Source organism: Mus musculus, chromosome 12 (genome assembly GCF_000001635.26).
Source record: "Mus musculus strain C57BL/6J chromosome 12, GRCm38.p6 C57BL/6J".
Taxonomy (NCBI): Eukaryota; Metazoa; Chordata; class Mammalia; order Rodentia; family Muridae; genus Mus; species Mus musculus.
In genome coordinates, this window is record NC_000078.6 from 40057450 (window position 1) to 40079459 (window position 22010).

Consider the following 22010-nt stretch of genomic DNA (forward strand, 5'->3'; position numbering starts at 1 on the left):
CTCCCATTATGGATTGGCAGGATTAATATAATAAAAATGGCTATCTTGCCAAAAGCAATCTACAGATTCAATGCAATTCCCATCAAAATTCCAACTCTATTCTTCACTGAGTTAGAAAGGGCAATTTTCAAATTCATCTGGAATAACAAAAAACCTAGGATAGCAAAAACTCTTCTCAATGATAAAAGAATCTCTGCTGGGATCACCATACCTGACCTAAAGCTTTACTACAGAGCAATTGTGATAAAAACTGCATGGTACTGGTATAATGACAGACAAGTAGACCAATGGAATAGAATTGAAGACCCAGAAATGAACCCACACACCTATGGTCACTTGATCTTTGACAAGGGAGCTAAAACCATCCAGTGGAAAAAAGAGCATTTTCAACAAATGACTCTGACTCAACTGGAGGTTATCATGTGGAAGAATGCGAATTGATCCATTCCTATCTCTTTGTACTAAGGTCAAATCTAAGTGGATCAAGGAACTCCACATAAAAGCAGAGACAGTGAAACTTATAGAGGAGAAAGTGGGGAAGAGCCTCGAAGAGATGGGCACAGGGGAAAAATTCCTGAACAGAACACCAATGGCTCATGCTGTAAGATCAAGAATCGACAAACAGGACCTCATAAAATTGCAAAGCTTCTGTAAGGCAAAAGACACCGTCAACAAGACAAAACGGCAACCAACTGACTGGGAAAAGATCTTTACCAATCCTAAATTAGATAGGGAACTAATATCCAATATATACAAAGATCTCAAGAAGTTGGACTCCAGAAAACCAAATAACCCTATTTTAAAATGGGGTACAGAGCTAAACAAAGAATTCTCAACTGAGCAATACTGAATTGCTGAGAAGCACCTAAAAAAATGTTCAACATCCTTAATCATCAGGGAAATGCAAATCAAAACAACCCTGAGATTCCACCTCACACCAGCCAGAATGGCTAAGATCAAAAACTAAGGTAACAGCAGATGCCAGCAAGGATGTGGAGAAAGAGGGATACTCCTCTACTGTTGGTGGGATTGCAAGCTCGTACAACCACTCTGGAAATCAGTTTGGCGGTTCCTCAGAAAATTGGACATAGTACTACTGGAAGATCCAGCAATACCACTCCTGTGCATATAACCAGAAGATGCTCCAACTTGTAATAAGGATGCATACTCCACTATGTTCATAACAGCCTTATTTATAATAGCCAGGAGCTGGAAAGAACCCAGATGTCCTTCAACAGAGAAATGGATACAGAAAATGTGGTACATTTACACAATGGAGTACTACTCAGCTATTAAAAACAATGAATTCATGAAATTCTTAGACAATGGATGGATCTGGAGCATATGATCCTAAGTGAAGTAACCCAGTCACAAAAGAACACACATGATATGCACTCACTGATAAGTGGATATTAGCCCAAATGCTCAGAATACCCAAGATACAATTTGCAAAACACAAGAAACTCAAGAAGGAAGACCAAAATTTGGACACTTTGATCCTTCTTATAAGGGGGAACAAAATACCTATGGATGGAGTTACAGAGACAAAGTTCGGAGCAGAGACTGAAGGCATGACCATCCAGAAACTGCCCCACCTGGGGATCCATCCCATAAACAACCACCAAACCCAGACACTATTGCAGATGCCAACAAGAGCTTGCTGTCAGGAGACTGATAAAGCTGTCTCCTGAGAGGCTCTACCAGCTCCTGACAAATGAGAAGTGGATGCTCATAGTCATCCATTAGACAGAGCACATTGTCCCCACTGAAGGAGCTAGAGAAAGTACCCAAGGAGCAGAAGAGGTTTGCAGCCCCCTAGGAGAAACAACAATGTGAACTAGGCAGTAACCCTTGAGCTCCCTGGGACTAAACCACCAATCAAAGAAAACACACAGAGTGACTCATGGCTCTAGCTGCATATGTAGCAGAGGATGGCCTAGTTGGTCATCAATGGGAGGAGAGACCCTTGGTCCTGTGAAGGTTCTATGCCCCAATGTAGGGGAATGTCTAGGCCAGGAAGTAGGAGTGGGTGGGTTGGGGAACAGGGTGAAGCGGGACAGGATAGGGGATTTTCAGAGGGGAAAATAGGAAAGGGAATAACATTTGAAATATAAATAAAGAAAATAATAAAAAAAGAAAAAGAAAGAAGAAGATGTCCATAAAATAATAAGATAAAATACATTATAATCTAACTATAGAAAAGTCATTTGACTACTAAATAGGAGTTAAGAAATATAAATGCATATCTACTTATACATAAAAATATCAAACTATAAAATTAACCCATCAAATTTGGCTAAAAAGTTACAATACAAGACATTTTCCAAAAGGATATATTTTAATTATGAAAAACATCATTCAATGCATATTCTTTATGCTATTGAGCATGTGCTATCAAATATATAAAGTTAAACTTATAGAAATAAAATGTGTTTTATCATAAAAGACATGATTTTAGTTTTCTAAAAAAGCTAAAGAAGTTCATCCTATGTAAGGACACTTGGGAGTGAATGGCATCCAAGTGGCATTGACTTGAGATGGGAAACAGCAAGGCATTGTTAAAGCCATACATAAAGTAAAGCTCACTGCAAACAGAGTAGCAGACGGGGAAATGCTTAGAAGCACTGTGGCTCTCCTTCCTCTCTATGGGAAAAGACAAGTTTGGCTAGCAGTGGCTGAATGACAAAATTACTTCCTCAGAGGTCCCCAGATTGCAAAATTGCTCGAAAACAAATGGTTGCTTTAGGTTATTTCAGTATAGTAACATACAGCAATTCCCTTTGAAAGAGAAGGAAAAGAGGAGCATATAGATAGATAGATAGATAGATAGATAGATAGATAGATAGATAGATAGATAGATAGATATAGATTAGATATAGATAGATATAGATATAGATATAGATATAGATATAGATATAGATATAGATATAGATATAGATATATATCCATTTGGCAGGAGTTTATCTTCAAAAGCCAATAACAAAAAGTAAACAATTCCCCAACAACAAAGTGGGGCAGCTGCCCCAATGCAGCCAGGATAGTTGCTGGTTTTACCACCTGCTGGAGTCCCAGCCCAGAAACCAGCCTGTGAATGTGGGGGGCTCGTGCCCTTGCTTGATGATGACAATCGGTGTCCTCTTGTCTCTTCCAGAAGGGTCTGTCTCCAGGTACATTTTGGCTAAAAAGAATTGAAAAGACAAAAAAAAGTTCAGCTAGTTTCAGTTTAACTGAAATAAATATACAATGAAAAAATTTTGGATACAAGTAAAAAATGAAATTCTTTTTGCCCCAAGTATTCAAATATGAAAAGTCTCCAGGTATTTCTCTCACCTGCCATGGAAGGTACCATTAAAAGTGTCATTGTTGCCTGAAAGAATTCTAAATTTAATGGAATTATCCTTGTGATATAGTTATTGTGACACTTCTGTAAATAGGAGAACCATGCTAAAAAGGACACAATGCTCAAACATTTCCAAAAATAAGCATATTGTGAATTTTATAGAGACTTATATTCTAAGACAACAGAACAATTTTCTTGTATCATGAAACTCTTTTGCTTTAAAAGATACCTTTATTCAAGTTCAGATGGACAGCTGGACATTTAAGATTTGATGTGTATTTTTTTGGAAGACAGGCTAAGAAAGGATAGCCAGGCTGGCCGGGTAACGCTGCTGAGTTACTGCTACAGTCCTCCCAGGACTACTTACCAGACTTCACTGATTCCTTTTTCTCAACTTCATTGGCATCTTTGCCAATCCAAATAAAGATCTGAAGTAAAAAATAAACCCTCAATGAGAGCAAGCACTGTATAGGGACAGCTGGCCTGGTGCTCCGCCCACACACCCACCTTCACCCCACACAGGGAGTGGGTAAAGGTGAGGCCTGTGGAAACGCTGTGGCTTTCTTAAGGCTCCCTCTCACCAGAAGATCCTTGTATTCATACCCAGCCTTTCTGACTACAGTTTACACTTGAGCATGTTTGCAGAGGGTATGCTAGTTACAAAGTGGTCTTGCTTTCTTTCTCTCACAAGATCAACAGCTTCTTGACTGCTTTTCCGTCCATCTGCTGAGCCTGCATGGCAGTCATCTCCATCCCAAGCTGTAGGTCTAAGCAGTAAAGCACTGCATGTGGGTGCAGGATTTGTTTGTGTATGTCTTCTTGAATCCCTGGATTCCATCTAATTCTTTCTTAGTGTCCTATAAGACTTTGACAAAATACTTTTAATATTCAGTATTTAAATATCAAGAGTTCGAAATTGTATTTAAAATGTTACATGTACAATCTTTATAAAATAAATATGTGAACCTGTGATCTGTATACATCCATTCCTTTACCAAATGTGTAATGCTGAAGGACTCCCCTGAATCACTTTAGACTTAAGTTATCCTATAGTCACTTGTCAGAGCAACTTTGGTCAAATTAAGTTTCCCTTGTGTTCTGACACACAATGTGTTGGAGCACAGGAGACACCGCAGCAGCATAGTATCTTGGATAAAAGATATAATTTATAAAGAAATGAAATGATGTTCTGGGAAGATATAGAATTGAATCCCCAATTCAAATATGCTCCTTAAAGACCCAAGGCCAGGGTATGATTTTCCTGAGAGCCTTAGCTGCCAGAAACCAATCTAAAGGCTTATGGGTTAAGAGCAGCTGTTCATGCAGACTATCTGAGTTTGGTTTCCAGCACCCACGTGGTGGTTCATGACCATTCATTAATTCAGTTCCAGAGGATCCAGTGTCCCATTATGACCTCTACAGACAAAACACTCATGCACATAAAATATAAACTTCTTTTAAAATATTTTCTATTCTTCTATTTATTTTTATTATTTATGTGTTTGAGTGTTTTCCCTTTGTATGCATCTCTGTATCACATGGCACACTTGGTGCCCAAGGAGATGGTGAGCCTCTGTGTGAGTAGTGAGTAGTGGGAATCAAACTGTGGTCCTTTAAAACAACAAGTGCCTTTAACCATTGAGCCAGTTCTGCAGCCCAAAATAATTTGTTTTAAAAAAAAAAAAAAAAAAAGGAAGGAAGGAAAGGAAAGAAGGAAAGGAGAGAGAGAGAGAGGGGTTTTGTAAATAAGTTTCTGGATTATTTTATAAGCGTAGGCCTTATTCAGTGTTTCACACATTCTTGTATATAATTTGATTCTTAACATATATGTTTGTCCTTTTCATGGTTGTTAATTTATGTAAAGATTTTAAAAGACTACCATGTGTATATGCGTGCGCGCGCACGTGTATATGTGTGTGTGTGTGTGCGCGCGCGCGTGCGTGTGTGTATCACCTAACAAGTCACCACTGATTTTCTTCTAAATTAAGACCTATAAAAGTAACATATTTTGCTATGTAGTTTCGAAACTATTGTGTGCCTGATATTTTTCACCAAGGAATGGGTTCCTCCTTGGGAATTTTGTTGAAATTCTCAATATTTTGGTCTATCCCACAGCATTGCACATATTCATGCACTTGTTAATGTAATGAATGCACAAATTAACAATGAGTATATATAGTTTATAAACAAATGAAAAGTTGAGGTGTTTGTCTAAAGCTATAAAAGGTGAAAGCTATAGAATGATTTGCATAGTAAGAAGTCAACTTACCCTATATACCGGTTTTATTGCTTAACTCTGTGAAATTTCTCTTGAGTACAGTCTAGTACAGCCCAGACCTATTTATTATTTGAATTGCCATTTCTCAAAGCAAGTACTGTCAGTTCCCAACAGTCTCCTGTTATAGACAAAATATAGCTGTACCTGTTCCCACGCATCAAGTAGCATGACATCATCTTCTGCCAGGTCATCCTGGGTGAACTCTCCCGGAACTTCTTCAATCTGAAATGTTTGAAGAGCTTTATGACCAAACAATACAGCAAGAAGTTTATAATACACAGGAGACAAGTCCTGTCCAGTACTGTGGATGACAGCAAAAAGCTTGATTGTCTTTTCTTTTTCTTAGTTAGGGTAAACAGATTTATCTTTGTGGTTGAGTATTACAAAATGATGGTAGAGTCTGGATAGGATAGTATTTAATATAAACATAGAATCTGAACACATTTAGAACAGACATGTACAGTCAGTGTGAACACAGCTCCTCTGGACTTGTAGTCTCTAATGACAAAAACTTTACAGGTTTTCTTGCCTGCCTAATCTCGAGATATTTGATAGAATGGTCCATGGTATGGGTATGGAGTTATCTTTCTTTTATAAGTCAAGACCGTTTTAGTTAAGAGTCAGTTAATCTGGTTATTCTAATAAATCAGCAAATTTATTTAGGCAGCATAATATATATGCAGTTTTGATTGTTTTTATTTCTAATAGAATAAATTTTGTTTTCTGCCATTAGATGGTAATTGAGTTACTCATTACCAATACAAGTAGACCATATTAACCTGAAGCTCAAAGTTTTAGAGATTTCTGCAATTCTTTCTGATTCTTAGGGATGTTTGACAGTTTAGATTTTGGTTCCTAATTCCTTTTACTTTCCCTTTAAGCAGTCACATGAATGGCATAGACCTTGGATTCTGCCAGTTTATATTAGCAAATGTGACTTGTCAAGGATTCCCTGTGCTCCTGACTCTGTCATGGGAAAATAGGCAGAAGCTCCAGACTAGAACAAGCTAACCAGACAGCTTCACCATCTTGCATGTTTTCTGTGCCCTAAGGAGATTCTAAAATCCTTAAAACAACAAAAACAGCAAAAGCAAAGCAAACCAGAAAGCAACATGATCAGAGAGGAAGAAATTGCTTCCTATTGTCATTTTGTCTTAAAGACTTGTCAGAAGCAATCTAGGAAAGGCTAAAGGCAAGCAAGGGAGTTTTCTGGAGCTGGCCCATCATTTTTCATGGCTTGCAATGGGTGAGCTCTAAGAATGCAGGGTCCTTAGAGACTATGTCCCAGGATTGCTTCTTTCTGTGGACATGCCTTTCCTGTCACTATTATCTAGCCTAGTGATTCCTAGGCATCAGCCCACCTTATTGGACGAATTCCCTGCAGATCAACATGAAGATGAACTTTCATAAATTAATGCTTTTTAGGTGAATTAATTACTTTATAGAATTCCTAACTTGATTTAAATACTTATAAGAAAAAGTTTAAGGAGATGGTGTTAGTTGTTTCAGAAAGACAAAATAAAGTTATAATCAAGAATAGAATGTGCCCCTTCCTCATAGAATAGTAAGTAAAGGCTGCATAATAAGGAGGAAAATGAGCTGTCACAATTACACTAAGAAGAGAAATAGGCTTGGGACAAATTTGTGATCAAGAGAAAACATTCATTCTAGGTCAGGTCCAAGGGTGAAGCCACAGGTGTGCACTATGATAAAGCAAGGCCATGGGGAACTGTTGCTTTGAATTTATAATAAACTTATAGAATGAAACACTGCTTTGAACTTACTATCACCATCCTTCTGCAACTCCCCTTTTGTGTAGCATTTTTATCCTTGTGGTATTTTTTTAAAAAACTTTTATCTAAGAAGGTATAAAAAGGCCAAAGAGAAGAAATTAAGTGGTAGCTTGTGGGGCTGTGACCAATCCACCAAACGTATATAAGTACATGTTTGTTTGTCTATGTGTATGTATATACATATGTATGTAGGTATATGTGTATGTATGTAGTATGAGTGAACACGTGTAGAGTTGATGAGACTGGAGGTTGGGCCGACTGGAATGTGTATATGTAGTTAAGCCTTTTTTCTTCTTAATCCCCTGAAGCTGCCAGCAAGAATTAATTACCAAACACCAGCAATGGTTGGCCTTAGAGTACCAAATAGTTAGAAACAGAATTGCCAAAAATAAAAACATTTGACCACAATCACTGACTCAATACCTCATTGCTGCCTTCTTCAGAGATCTGATGCCAGGCTGGTCACCATCAAAGATTATCTTTAAACATGTATATATGTGTCAGGGGTGTGTGTACTTGATGCATAAGGTCCTTGAAAGCCAAAAGAGAATGTCTTGGATTCTTTGCACCTGGAGTAACAAGTGGTTGCAAGCAAACCTACAAGAATGCTGGGAACTGAACTTGGGTCCTCTACAAGCTCAGTATATGCTTTTAACCACTGAGCCCTCTCCCCAATCCTGTACTGCCATCTTTCAGAATTTTTACCAATCATCTGATCATTTAAAAGACAAAACTTTAAATATCACTTCTCTGCTCTGTTTTGTTTTAATTTTTTTTTACGCAAATCACTAACTCAACAACCATATGAAGTAAATACTGACCTTTCCCACATTTAAAAAATGGGAGCATGTACACAGAGAGAGCAAAGAGACTGCTTAAGGTCACGGATCCAGCATGTAACATCATCAAGTGGGTGATGTTACATAGGAAGACTGTTTCTAAAAGCTATGTTTTCAGCAGTGGGCTCTGCTGCAATGTATATGCCTAAATCTATTTCCAGATGGTTATTGTAAACATCAAATGCATATTGGTAATAATTCTTTTTTTTTAACTGTGGAAGGAACAATAAAATTCCAAATATCACATAAGAGAAAGAGTAAATACAGAAGAAATGTGTATTTCTGATAATGGATAATATGAGCACGACCATGCCCCCCCCCAAAAAAAAATTTAAAAACTAATAGATACCAACAGATGGTTTTAAAATCTGACTGGGGATAAAGCCAGAGTACCTGCTTTCACAAAATATATCTTCCTGAGACTGTGGGGGTACCCAACTACAATTGTTAACCTACAATGCAACCTCTAAAAACTTAAGGTTCAGAGAACAGCACAAAAGAGAAGACAGAAATATTGTAAAAAGTCAGGTGACCAGGACCCCTGTGGTACCCTATAGGGTACTACAGACTAGTGGAAAATCACCTGCCAAGCCTTTCCCCAAACATAGGACTTAACCCTCCCCCCCCCAGTCCCATGACTCAGGGACTGTCATTCTGTGTTTGCCCCCCACTAAATCTCTTGTGTGAGGTGTGTTGCATGGTGTGACTTTGAAGTATTCCTTGACTCCTAATTGCCAAGATACCCTTGCATTGGAAAATTATTTCAGCCCCAACTTCTAGGTAGTGTCTTTTAGCTGAACCCATAAAATCTCACCAATATGGTTTCCTGAATGAGACCTGAGTAAGGACAGTACCATTCAACATGCCAACATGGATGGGGACATTTCAGAAGGCCTTGCCCCTATATGAAGAGCAACAGAAAACCAATGGCTGCTGGGAGATGGAAAATAGGATTTCTCCAAGGATGAGCCCCTTCATATCCAATCCCAAGCTGTCCAACTATAATACATGTACATAGGCCTAAATGTACAGCAATAAATGAACTGAATAGGGTGTGTGTGTGAGTATGTACATCCAAGAAGTGTTCATGAACTTGAGAGCGTGCGGGGAGAACATGAATGGCATTGGATGGGGAAGAGGGATAGATAGAAATGACATAGTACTTATGTATGAAAGTTATAAAATGAAATTCTTAAGAATCTAATTTACAGCAATATTAGCAAATAAAACAAATTACATAAGCATGTGTGAACCATGTGCAAAAGAGAAGCTGTTTGGATATGATATAATATTAATAATCAACAAAAGAGACTTTTCATATAGTAAACATAAAGTACAGCAAGTTCAAGGATTCTCTATGGTAGATGGGAAACTGTGGTCCCCAAAATTAATATTTATCACTACCCATCATTATATCTTAAAATTTCAAGTCAAATCATTTGTAAGCTCCAAGTATGTTTTTAATAAATGGACAGTTCCTTTAGCACTTTATTTCTAGTAATGAATCTGGTGAGCACTTAGTTTTGTGTGATGAAAATTAAGTTTTTATTTGCCAGGATGAGAAAGATCTCTCCTTCAACATTCTTCACACAAAAGTCTAGCATGTCTAAGATGGTCAGACTTTTCTGAATAAGTTGAGGTAAATGGCTGGAGCCCAGGATGAAATTTCAGAACCCATTACAAAATCATGTACTGATACAAACTGCATGTTTTTGTTCAGAATCAGGGGGTGGATGGAGGCTGATGCTCACAATGAGGTCACAAGGATAAGGCCCATTGACAACAGCAGTGTACTCAGAAGAGATATAGCAGCTCACTGGGCTATGTAAAGATGCTAGCTAGAAAGGCCCTCTCTAGACAACAGATATGCTGGTGCCTTGAACCTCCCAGGTTCAAGGATGTGAGAAAGCTGTGCTTACTGTTTAAACACTCCAGTCTGCTACATTCATGTAACAACAGCTTAAACTAAGACTTTGTTGTGCAACAATTTCCTCCAGATGAAACATCTCATCTCATTATGGGATGCTCATTATGACTCTGGATGTTGTAAAGGGAGGTGAAACAACCTCTCCTGCATTACATCCATGAAGTAAACATCTGAAAAGCTTCAGGAAGTCCTGAAACTGATTAGATGTGTTAGGCTCCCTCCCTCCCAAAGCATATCTAATCATAATGACTGCTGAGAAATACTCTCAGACTAAGACAAGCTGCTTGGAAGAGACAGTCTCCAATCCACTAAGCCACCTATAGGTTGTGCAGTGACGTCCAGGTTTCCAGTTTTCATGAGACATCACCCATGTAGGAGATGGCTTTTGATGATGCAGCTGCCTTTGAGTCATTCCTATTCCTGAAAGGAACACTAATAAAACTCATTGGTTCACCAAGTTGGACTTTGGTGGTTTCTGTTCATTGGCCTGTCATTGGTTTCCTATCTGGGGCAAGTAGACAGGTTATTCACATCTCCCTAGGAATGGTGTCACACAATAGATATTCACAGTCTCCTACTGTTACTTTTAATTGCCTGAACTATAAAGGACTAGAAAACAAAACATTACAGGCTGGGCTGTGGTGGCGCATGCCTTTAATCCCAGCACTTGGGAGGCAGAGGCAGGTGGCCAGCCTGGTCTACAGAGTGAGTTCCAGAAGAGCCAGGGCTACACAGAGAAACCCTGTCTCAAAAAAAAAAAAAATTACTCTTGGTGTTAGGTAATTTTCAGAGGTGCACAAAGTTCTCTGTGGCTTTGTTCAATGACCTTAATAACCCCGTGTGTGTGTGTGTGTGTGTGTGTGTGTGTGTGTGTGTGTGTGTGTGTGTGTTTATTTGTTTGTTTCATTCAGTCAGCCTGGGAAAAAATCTATTCTTCTGTTTACACTTAGATGAGAAATGATGGCTCTACTCCCCCCGCAACCGCCGCCCCCCCCCCCAGAAACTAAGTACTAAATGAGCAGAACCAGCCATCCGCATTTCACAAAGAAACACTAAATGCTGATACAGATGTGAGATAGATATTTTTAAGGACATTTTGATTTATATACTATAGAGTTTTCTAGATGTTTCTGCATCTGCCATATCATTAGGCCTTAAACTACTTGCACAGAGTAAAGATTGTCACCTACAGTATACAGAGAAGCCAAACCCAGTTGTCCCACATTTGAAAGTTCTTCAAACCAGGACAGGATGCTGTCATTAGGCTCTGTCTAGCTAAGACACTTACAATGAATCTTCCAGTTTTGTTGGAGCAACCATAAAGCCGAGGTGGATGGTCTTCAGCCCGAGTTTCTAGCAATGGTGAAGTCTGGTAGTCTCCCCTCCCTCCAAGAGAGTTCCAGAATTCCTCTACGGAATGCACAATGAGTTACTTAGTACATATTCAGGAGCATATATACTTCATAGGATTTCACATCAATGACAATATTATTTCATCCTAACTAAATGATACCAGATGCCATCAACACTTGCAATTAACAGAAGCATCCTTACACAACTCTAATGATAAGAAAAATGATTTTTTATTGAATGAAGTCAATTAGAACTATGAAAGTGGTGACCTTGGGCCCACAGCACACACCTGGTTCCTTGCCTTCTTGAATTCTTGAAGCTTTGCACTTGAGGACATCAGCCACATACTCTGCTCCTTTCTCCTCCTCCTGGCTAGCACCTTTTCCTATCCAGATGAAGCCATTGTTTCGTGGCAGTTTTAGGACAAAAGTGTCATTAGAATTTAATGAATTTGCATCAACGTCAACCTAGGGTATGAGGGAAAACAATACAATGATTCAAATTTACTACTGAGGCTGTGGGGAGCCATCCAGAGCCTTCTGCCTGGCCCTAATTCAAGGCATAGGTGCAATAGATGCCTAAAACATGTGAGTAAGCATGCCTTGGTCCATGACACATGTTCAGCTGCCCTCGGACAATAAAACACGGCTTTAAAATGTCACTAGTTTGGCAGCATGTGTTATCCCAAGCCATTAATCCTAGCACTCAAGAGACAGAAGCAGCCAGATCTCTGTGAATTTAAAGCCAGACTGGGCTACATAGAAATTTCAGGGCAGCAAAGACTGCATGGAGAGACTGTCTCAAAATTAATTAAAATAGCCAAGCAATTGGTCAAGAATTGAGGGTTTTGTCCAGGAGACCAGGAGATAGTTCACTCTTATAATTCTACCACTTGGGGGTTGAAACAGAAGATAGTAAAAAGTCCAGTCTATGTTATACAGATGACTCCATCTCAAAAACAAGACTGCTAAAGTGACAGCCCTCTTAAGAGCACACACTGGTCTTCTGGAGGACTTGAGTTGGGTCACCAGCACCTGCATCAGGCAGCTGTAAATGCTCTAACTCCATAGAGCTCCAGGAGATCCAACACCCTCTTGTAGTTCCCAAACATGGCAGGGAAACATGGCTGCCAACATAGTAGATCCTCACATGAACATACACTCACAAAAATGGGGGGGGGGAACAAAACCACCCAATTGATGACTTGACAAAGTGATAAAAATAATATTTAGAGATATTACATAGGCGCAAGACAAGCCACACCTGATGCCTGAACAAAGGGTACAGTATCAAATAGCAAACACAAAGATGGCACCTTTTTTTCCCCCACTAAAGAGAATGTGGTACTAATTAGAAGGAGCCCTGAAATCCATAAAACAGAGAGGGCAAAGAGATGACTTTCAGTTCACTACCAGTGTTTTCTAACTCAGATAAATGCCAGATTCAATTACAGATCTGTGTCTAGGATGAGAAACAGCTCCGGCACACACTCTTCTTGCAGCCAGGAGCTAGATACACAGCCTGGGGTCTGCCAACTGCAATTTGAGTTCTTGGGTCCACAGAGGAAAGAGCCCAGATGGGTTAGACACTGAGCTGTGAGTGTGGCCTATGGCAACATCAGGCATGGACAGGATCTTTGAAGTCTCTGGCCTGGTCATGATCATGAGCATCCTAGGATGGGCTTAGCCTAGGATTCTGTGGTTTGGTGACATCATACCACATCTGTGAAAACTGGTCTGAACACACAATCACATTATTGTGGAACTTAGTGTGAAATAATTCCCAGGGAGACCAGGAACAACCAGTAAGCCAGACCAAAACAACAACCAAGAGGAAAACAGGAGTGTGGCCAATCTGAGACTACAGAGAGAAAACATGTTTTAAAGACTGGCATGATCCTTTGTTCCAAATGATGTTGCTTAGCCCACTTCAACCGACTACCCAATTCAAAGCATCTGCTGCAGAAAAGATGGATCTTGCCAGTTTTTAAGGGCCTGACCCTGGAAAGAAAAATTAGAGGAAAAAAGAATGGCTGTTGGAGTTTAAAAGACAGTATCTGGGGATTGGTAGTATTTAGGAAAGTTATAATTGTCTTCTCTCACCAGGAATGAGGCCTCCTGGACCAAGTCCAAGGAAATCATTGTTTAATATGGTGAAGAATGCCAGTAGCCAGGTCTGATTTCAGAACTTCTGATTTCCAATCTGTATCTCTTTTATTGTAGAAGCATCATCCAAGAATATGAGCAAAGGTAACAAGAGGCCAGTGCTCAGATTAGGGTGAGCTTGGGAAAGGAGAACTGTCTGTTTACGAAGACCAGCTTGCTGGGAAACAAGACAGAAGGCCACGTAGAATCATCATAATTGATGTGTCAGAGAAAGTAAAGAAGGAAAGGCCAATTTGGGATGTTGGGTGATGCACTGAATTCAACTGATGACACCCCTAAAGAAATGTCAACTATGGGCGAGGTCAGGAATTCAACAGTGGAGCCTTGTGATTGACTCTTCCATATGAACTCAAATGAGTGTCCACAGGTAAAGACTCCACTGTTGATTTAATGGATTAAAAAAATTAGTTACAATTAAACACATGAGAATCTGTGCCTAGAATGTTATAAGATCAATATGGAGACCAGATTTAAATGATAAGACCACATGAGATCACCTTGGCCTGGAATACTCCAGTGCTTAGAGGCCAAGCAGAGTAAAGCCCTAACCTCTCTGGGAATGTGGAGACATCTAGCTCATCAGAAAAATATGCTCAACAAACAGTACAAGTTGACTGTGGTAAATGCCTGCCTGTGGCTGGTTAAGAAAAACAAGATCAGAGAAGTGATCTTTGAAAGCACTGTGCTCATTCACCCCGCTTACCATATTTAGGCTCACAAGAACATATGCTCTCAGAAGGACAGAAATGTGAAAACCCAGGAGAAGGCAAGACACAGTGTCTACAGAATTTGTTTTCAAGCACATCTCCTGGTTTCATATCTCCTGGTAAATGATCCAGGATACAAGAATAAATTTGTCATGTATATGAGGAAAAAGGAGATTACAGCCTGCAGTCAGAACAAACAGCGAGTATTGGAAGAACTGTGAGTCTATACAAGGGGATCTGAAACCAAAGAAAGTCTAAGCAAAACCAGAGAGGGGACCATGGGCAGAGGGGTAGACTGGGGGATGGAGCAATTTGGCTTTAGATAAGAGCCATACATTTTTATTCTATGTAATAAGTATTTATTATCAACTTAACAGATCACTACAAAATATATAATTTATGGGTGACATTGATATTAATTGATAAAACACCTCATCACTTTTGTATAAGTTACTAATATATGGATTATTCTTAAAAATATGAATCAGTTTATCTTTTTAAATTATTTCATAAGTCAGAGGAGAGGATAATATCTATGTACAGATGTAGCTAGTGAAATTACAGGAGTGCAGATGTGGTGATCTGTATGTGATTACATTTATGTTCTCTCTGAGAGAAGGAGGAGGTTGTTGAAAGGAACAGGGATAGAAGTGACAGAGATCATGGCTGTGGCCATCACAATGACAAGGCAGATGACAACAGAAGAGGGCTGTGGGTGGAGGGACTGCAGCAGGAAGGGGCAGCATTGGTGAGGAAGAGGCAGGGATGAACCATATAAAAAGAGAAGGCAGAGAGGCCTGGGTGAGCAAGGACAGCCCCATCCAGGGGGCCCCAGTGAAAGGAAACTGAGGAATTACAGCTCCACCAGGAGGCAGTCAGTCTTCAGAGGACAAGCAGAGATGAGGCAGGAGGAGACTCAGAGAGATTACTGGTAGATCAAGGCAAGACTGGTTGACATTTCAGATCTGGGCTGAGTGTCTCCTAAAATATAAATAGGTTTGGAAGCAGCTCCAGATCTGGAGAAACAGAGGGCAATGGAGTGGTGTAAGAGGCCTGGATTTCAGTGGTGGCTAGAACTCAAGGTGGGACAGATTACTCCAGTGTGGGCAGATGTTCGTACAAAGGCCTCCTTCTTAGATCTCCCCAGGTTTCACGATCATCTGATCACACCTCACAGTCTTTCTAGCCCAGACCTTTCAAGGTAGGGCTGTAGCAGCTTCCTGCCTCTTGCCAGTTTCACTGGAAATGATATTCTCAAAACTCATTTGTTTGGGTTCCGTGCAGTTGAAAAACCTGAGCTGCCCTCTCATTCAATGTTTCCTCTTCTAGTGTTTTACATTGTCGAAGTCCAGGGCATCTACTTGCCAGTATGTAGAGGCTAACATTGCTGATAGCCAGGCAAATTAGAAAATCCATGCCCAGGGCATATTCATGGAATGCATAGCCTTACCTCCACAATTCTGGTGATAGATGCCAGGTTCCTCCGGACTTGAAAAAGGCGTGTAGGGGGAGCCGGTGCCTGCCCTTCTTTCTTGGATGTCCCATTCTTATAAATAATGAGTGGTTTGTCTTTGAACAAACTCAGCAGGTGAGCAGGCTCTTTGCCTTGAGAGACACGGACCTGGGTGCACAGGGCAGGGAGACAGAAGTTTGAATTTGAGTTTCCAGAGGCCAGGCAAATGGGAACTCAGGGGCATTCTCAGCTATAGGGGCTTGGGGAATACTGAAAATGACTGACTTTATAAGCGTGGTTCAACAATTACACATCCAAATGGGTGAGCGGCTACCTGAGAAGTATCTTCTGGCATGGTAGCACAGTTTGGGAAGTGTAGGAAGGAGTGCTGAAAACAACCAATATGCTACATAACCTTCAAAAAAGGGCAATTGCCTATGAGAGGCTCAGGGGCACGTCTTAAGGTCGGTACTTTACTCCAAAGGAGAGTAGAGTGGAAAACGGGTGGATTGAATTGCTTAATAATTTGCTTAAGTGCTTCTAAGTTACTTCACCAAAAACACTTACAAGAGCAATGCGATTTAAAAATAATTATTGTGAACCACTGCCATCTAGTGATTCACAAAGAAACTAATATTTCATCAACTTTAGGATTCAGCTGGCTAATTCCTAGAAATTCGTTAGTTGTACATTATCTATCTGTGAAATTTCAAAACACAATGTATAGCTGTCAAAGATTTTGAATCATTTGTGAGGAACAGCTTTAAGCTCAACTACATAGGCTCTTCTTAGCTAATTAATATTCTATCCCAACAACTGAAATATTTGATTAGGAATGGAGTTGTGTGTACCCGAAGAACCCAACCATTTTATTAATCGAGTTCGTTTATCAGCATGGTTGATGACGCATATGTATCTATTAATGTATGTATCTGTGTGTATCTATGAATTCATACCAAGATGGAAAGAAGCCAGCTGGAGACCAAGTTCAGCCTCCACATCATCAATCTTACGTTGTAAAGTATCTGCCTCGCCTTTCTGCTTAATCATTACACTTGAAATCCAGAGCTCACATTTATAAAGGTTTGAAAACCAAACATCTTTTAGGTCATACAGAACCTGGGTTCACTTGACATCACACATGAGGTAGCTAAGCGACACCTCCTTGTGAAGAGAAAACTTCACACTTCATGATGCTGAATCAGAACTGTCATAAGCAGGCCAAGGCAGCTGTCTAGAAGGTGGGTTTTCTTAGCACAAGGGAACAAATGTCATTCCCCCCCAAGCCAGCCAGAGAATGCAGGTAGGTAGTAAGGCAACCAACCCCATTTATAACCCAGTTATAAAGTGAGAGGACATACAAAAGAGAGACAGAGACAGAGATCTCTAGCTAGGTGTAAGGCCAAGGAACACCTACCTCTCTGCCAATAGTAAGAGCAGACAGACATGCTGCAGATAGAGAGGAAGGAATTAAATAGGCAAAAAACATACATTTCTCGGAGATACTAGTAGCGGTCATGAAATGTGGTGGACACTCCAGCATAAGAGGAAAAGCTGACTTAAAGAAAGAATGTTGACACTGAAACTCACTGGAATTGGCCCCTTAGACACAGCGTAGACATGCCAACCTACTACTTATACTGTCTGCATATTGTCAAACATTCGTTGCTGTCCCCTCTCATAGAAACAAACTGTGTGCTTCTTGCCTACGCAGAAAATGCTCTGCCAATAAACGTGTTGCAGAAGGAAAAAAAAAAAGAAACTGTGTGTATGTGTGTACATGTGTGTGCACATGTGAGTGTGTGTATATGTGTGTGTACATATGTGTACATGTGGGTGTGTGCGTGTGTGTATATATATATATGTATATATACACACACATGTGTGTATGTGTGTGCATATGAATATATACACGTGTGTATGAATATATATGTGTGTATGCCTGCGTATGTACATGTGTGTGTGCATGCATGTGTGCATGTGTGTATGTGTATGTATGTATGTATGTATGTATGTATGTGAGTGTGTGATTTTTGACACAGGGTTCAGTCATTCTCAAGATTTGTTTTGATTTTTTTTAATTTTAGAAATACCAACTGATCCACTCCTTCCCCCGGCCCCCCTCACTGCACTTCTCTTCCTTTGTGTCTCTTTTCCTCTCCCCTGTGCCTCCCTTTCCTTCCTTCCTTTGTTCTATCCCCTCCCTGCTCACTTTTGTTTTCTTTTTCCTGCCTGATATTTCCATCACTTTTGGCCAATGGATTTTGTTTCAAGCAAGATTCTGATCCCTACGAGGGAAAATATGGATTCACGTGTCTATCAAGGTTGATTTTTTGGCTTGCCCATGTGAACCATAACTTAGGGATTTCTATGACTGGAAATGTATAAAATATTGTTCTATGTTTTTACTTATGTTTTACAGTTACCTATTGTTGTAGATGGCTGAAAATTGTCCAGTTGTGCTTGCTTTGTACTGTTGCTACTGTAGTAATTAGCATACAAAAATTCATCTTCTTACACTTCATAGTATTACCCTAATTTAGTCACTGGTTAAATCTACAGGAGTTCCCTCTCTGGGTTAGAAGCTGCTGAGCGCAGCATGATGACTGGAATGAGAGGGGGTCCCATACGCTTACATCTTTAAATGCTTGGCCCCCTGCTAGTGAAACTGTTTGGAAAGAATTAGGAGTTGTGGCCTAGTTAGAGAAGATAAGTTGGAAGGGGTCTTTGAGCTTTCAAAAGCCCATGCCAGGTCCAGTCTCACTCTCTCTGACTACTACCAGTGGATTAGGATGTTAACTCTTCACCCCTTCTCCAGCACCAAGCCTGCCTGCCTGCTACCATGCTTTCCATCATGATGGTCATGCCCTCATTCTTTGAACCTGTAAGCAAACATCTAGTTAAATGCTTCCTTTTATAAGTCACCTTGGTCATGCTGTCTCTTCCTCAACAAACTAACAGAACAGTAACTAAGATGCAGGGACTCACTGATGTATTCTTTCCCTTGCCGTTTTCAGCTCATCAAGGTTGCCTATATTCTTTTTTGCGTCCCTTTTTCCCCTAAAGCCAGCAGTGGTCCATGGAGTCTTCATCACCTTACATCACTCTCATTCTGCCCCTCTCCCTAGTTGACTCCTAAGGACACTGTTGAGTGCTTTGCATCACCCAGTAATCCCAGATCATCTCCCTAACTTGAGGTCAGCTGAGGAGCAACTACGGTTCTGTCTTCAATTTTCATTCTCCTTTGTTTTGTAATATAACATTTTCAAAGGGTCTCTGGGTAAGGATGTTCTCATATCAACACACAAGTCTGTCTATTAAAACCGTTCGCAGCTGGAAATGTCCAATAACTGTGGCTTATGGTGGGTTCTAAAGAGAAGAGCTCTCTTTGCTTTCTCCTTGGACTCTTCAATTATTAGTTTATTTATGTTTTTATTCTATTTTTCAGAGGCTTCCTCTTCTCCAGAATCTTGATGACGAGTGTGTTATAGAATATTGAATTTCGAAATAAAAAGAAATCAACCTTAAAATTCCAAGATCCCTTCTGGATGTGGGAAGTATGCTTTCATCAGGAAGAGGGCTGGGAAGATGGGGACCTGCATGAGTTGGGAAAGTAAGTAAAGTATACCCACCTGCACAGCCTGCCCTCCAAGGGACCGGTCCAACTGGACAGTCAGAAACGCGGACATGGTCAGTTCATCTCTGGTAGCATTTGCTCCTTGCCTAGAGGAGTGTCAACAAATCACACCGGCTTGTAGTTAAGTTTTAATACCCTCTCATGCAGCCATTTCAAAAAGAGACTTGATATTGTAATATAGCAAAAAGAAGCCAACAGTTCAGCATGACCAGAGCAATCAAAGCTACTGCTGTTTTCTAAATACTAATCCTGGACTGCCCTGTGTATTTTGAGAAATGCAGACATTGTACAGAACCTTTTCATCTCCATTTTAAAGAAACTGCGCCTTGGCTCCTTATATGACTTTGCTAAATAATCCATGTCTGTCTGATGCCTGCTGTTTTGGGAAATTCATCCCCACAGTGCACAGAATCTGAGTACTATCTGCACGCTGTACAGATAATCAAAGGATGGTTCCCCCTCACGCTGCATACAGTACAGTCATTTGTATGTGCATGGTCCATGGCACTTGTGCCCTGGAAAGACTCACCATGTGTAGATGATCTGTCCTCTGGGATAAGTGTAGAGGATAATGTAGCAGTCACCGCCATAGAACTCGCCATAGGAGCTTGGGTCAATCTGGACTCTACCACTGTTCTCTACACGCCAGATCTGAAAGAGACAGAGTAGACATAACCTGTTAAAAGTTCACTGACCGAAAATACTATTCACAAACTGTAGGTCATTTCCACTTTAGATTCATTATCCAACAATGTTTTAGTTATTTTTCTAAACAGTTTTTAATTGTAAAAAAGCAAGAAGGTTAACAAATTTCTTGACTTTTGAAATCTCTTTCTTTTGTTTCCTCCACAATATCTCATCAGTTCTGAGAATGTTGTTGATGGTTTTGTCCTTAAATTTTGTTGTTATTCTGTCTTGAGACAGGATTTCCCTATGTACTCCAGGCTGATCTTGAACCCATGATCCTTCTGCCTTAGTCTGTGAAGTGCTGAGAAGATGGGCATGTGCCATCTTGCCCAATAGTTTTGATACTATTGATGTGTGTATATCTGACTGTGTGGTTGTGTGTGTGCGCACGTGTGCACATGCACATGAGCACAAACACATGTGTATGAATTAATGAAAAGAATATGGTACTACTACAATAAAACTACAACAACTCAGCTCAGAAATATGCTTCAAATTTTTAGGAAAAACTGTTCATCATTTGTGAAGTGGCCAGTGAGCCACCAGGCACTGCAGTGTGTCCCTGTAAATGGCACCATTCCTCCCATATGGGTGCTGGGGGAAAGCAGGTCAGTATATGGCTTTGGAATTTGGAGTGAGCAATCCAGAGAACAGTGCAGGCTGTCTTGGGATAAGCATCCCTTCACCGTACCTTCTAGAGAACAGAGGGCTCAGCAACAGAGTCTCACCAACCTCAAGAGCCTAAACACAGACACCAGGTATTAGCAGTGCTGGTGTGCCCCAGGATGCCTTCTCAGAGAAGCTGTGGTCAGAAGCTAAGCCTGTGATGAGCTCAGTCTGCTCAGAATGTACTTTACAACACTTCATGTGCTGAGCTGCAGTGAGGATACTCAAGCAGGATAGGGATGCAGACCCAGAGGTTGATCCCCATCTGATGGTGGCATCTCAAAGCTGATGACCTTGTTCCCACATGCCAACAACTATGCCGCCTAGCATCATACTTCCAATATTTGAAAAGAAGAAAAATTATTCCCTAAATTTATCAATTATGCTTGGTTCTAGCATTGTGACAAAACCTAGAAATAAATATAGATGTAAAGGATTTAACTCTTGTCCTCAAGGACCTGATAAAAGATCTAGGAGAAATTCATGAATAAATAACAGGTTGTGGTACATTTGATAACAATTGTGTGATACATTTGGGGAAATCATCACCTATACATACATCACCAAGAAGACCCTTTTCAGGGCTGAGGGACAGCTCCTCAGAGAAGGATGTACCTGCTATTGGACTGAGTTGCTAGGAATGGAAACTGTTTGACATAGTGCATGGAGGAGTGGGAATACTTCAGATGTCAAGAGGAGACCAAGAGTCAAATCCTGAAGTTCCAGCAGGAGAGGAGCTTGAGGAAGGCTGGAGGGCCGTGCAGATATTTTAGAGGAAAGATGCTATTAACCAGTCCTCACTAAAACAGATGCCTGGAGAGTGGACTGGATCTGAAGCGGTTTGTGTTTAAGACAATTAAGGGACATTTAGCAATTTTGATCTAAACTGGAATAATAAATACACTCAAGTTGAACACTCAGGAAAAATCTGCTTTTAGCTCATTTTTCTTCATGAATGCTTTGGATATGTGTTGGGGAGGCAGTAGGTGGTAGGTGGCATGTTCTGAGTATATCCCTATACAACCACACACATAGTCTTTCTGATAGAAAAAGCTGCTGTGCCCACCACACCTTAAAGAGAATCAACACACACATACAAATGGACCTACGCCCAGCAGCAGCTCTTAACAGCAGCTGTAACTCCCATGACTCAGAATATAGTTTT

The 22010-nt window shown here is 40.3% G+C and overlaps 1 protein-coding gene across 2 annotated transcripts in view; it reads right to left on the bottom strand.

The window, feature by feature from the left end:
* Positions 1 to 2319: 2319 nt before the first annotated feature.
* Positions 2320 to 22010, bottom strand: part of Scin (scinderin) — a 74460-nt gene continuing 54769 nt past the window's right edge. Inside the window, exons 9-16 of one of the 2 annotated variants that reach the window (NM_001146196.1) lie at positions 20022 to 20143; positions 19488 to 19578; positions 15853 to 16023; positions 11820 to 11997; positions 11466 to 11587; positions 5763 to 5840; positions 3708 to 3768; positions 2320 to 3178 (exon numbers count right to left, since the gene is read on the bottom strand). In NM_001146196.1, the coding sequence (NP_001139668.1) occupies positions 3051 to 3178; positions 3708 to 3768; positions 5763 to 5840; positions 11466 to 11587; positions 11820 to 11997; positions 15853 to 16023; positions 19488 to 19578; positions 20022 to 20143 (951 nt within the window). In that variant the 3' untranslated portion in view covers positions 2320 to 3050. The remainder of the gene's footprint in view (positions 3179 to 3707; positions 3769 to 5762; positions 5841 to 11465; positions 11588 to 11819; positions 11998 to 15852; positions 16024 to 19487; positions 19579 to 20021; positions 20144 to 22010) is intronic. The other variant, NM_009132.2, reaches the window with a different exon arrangement.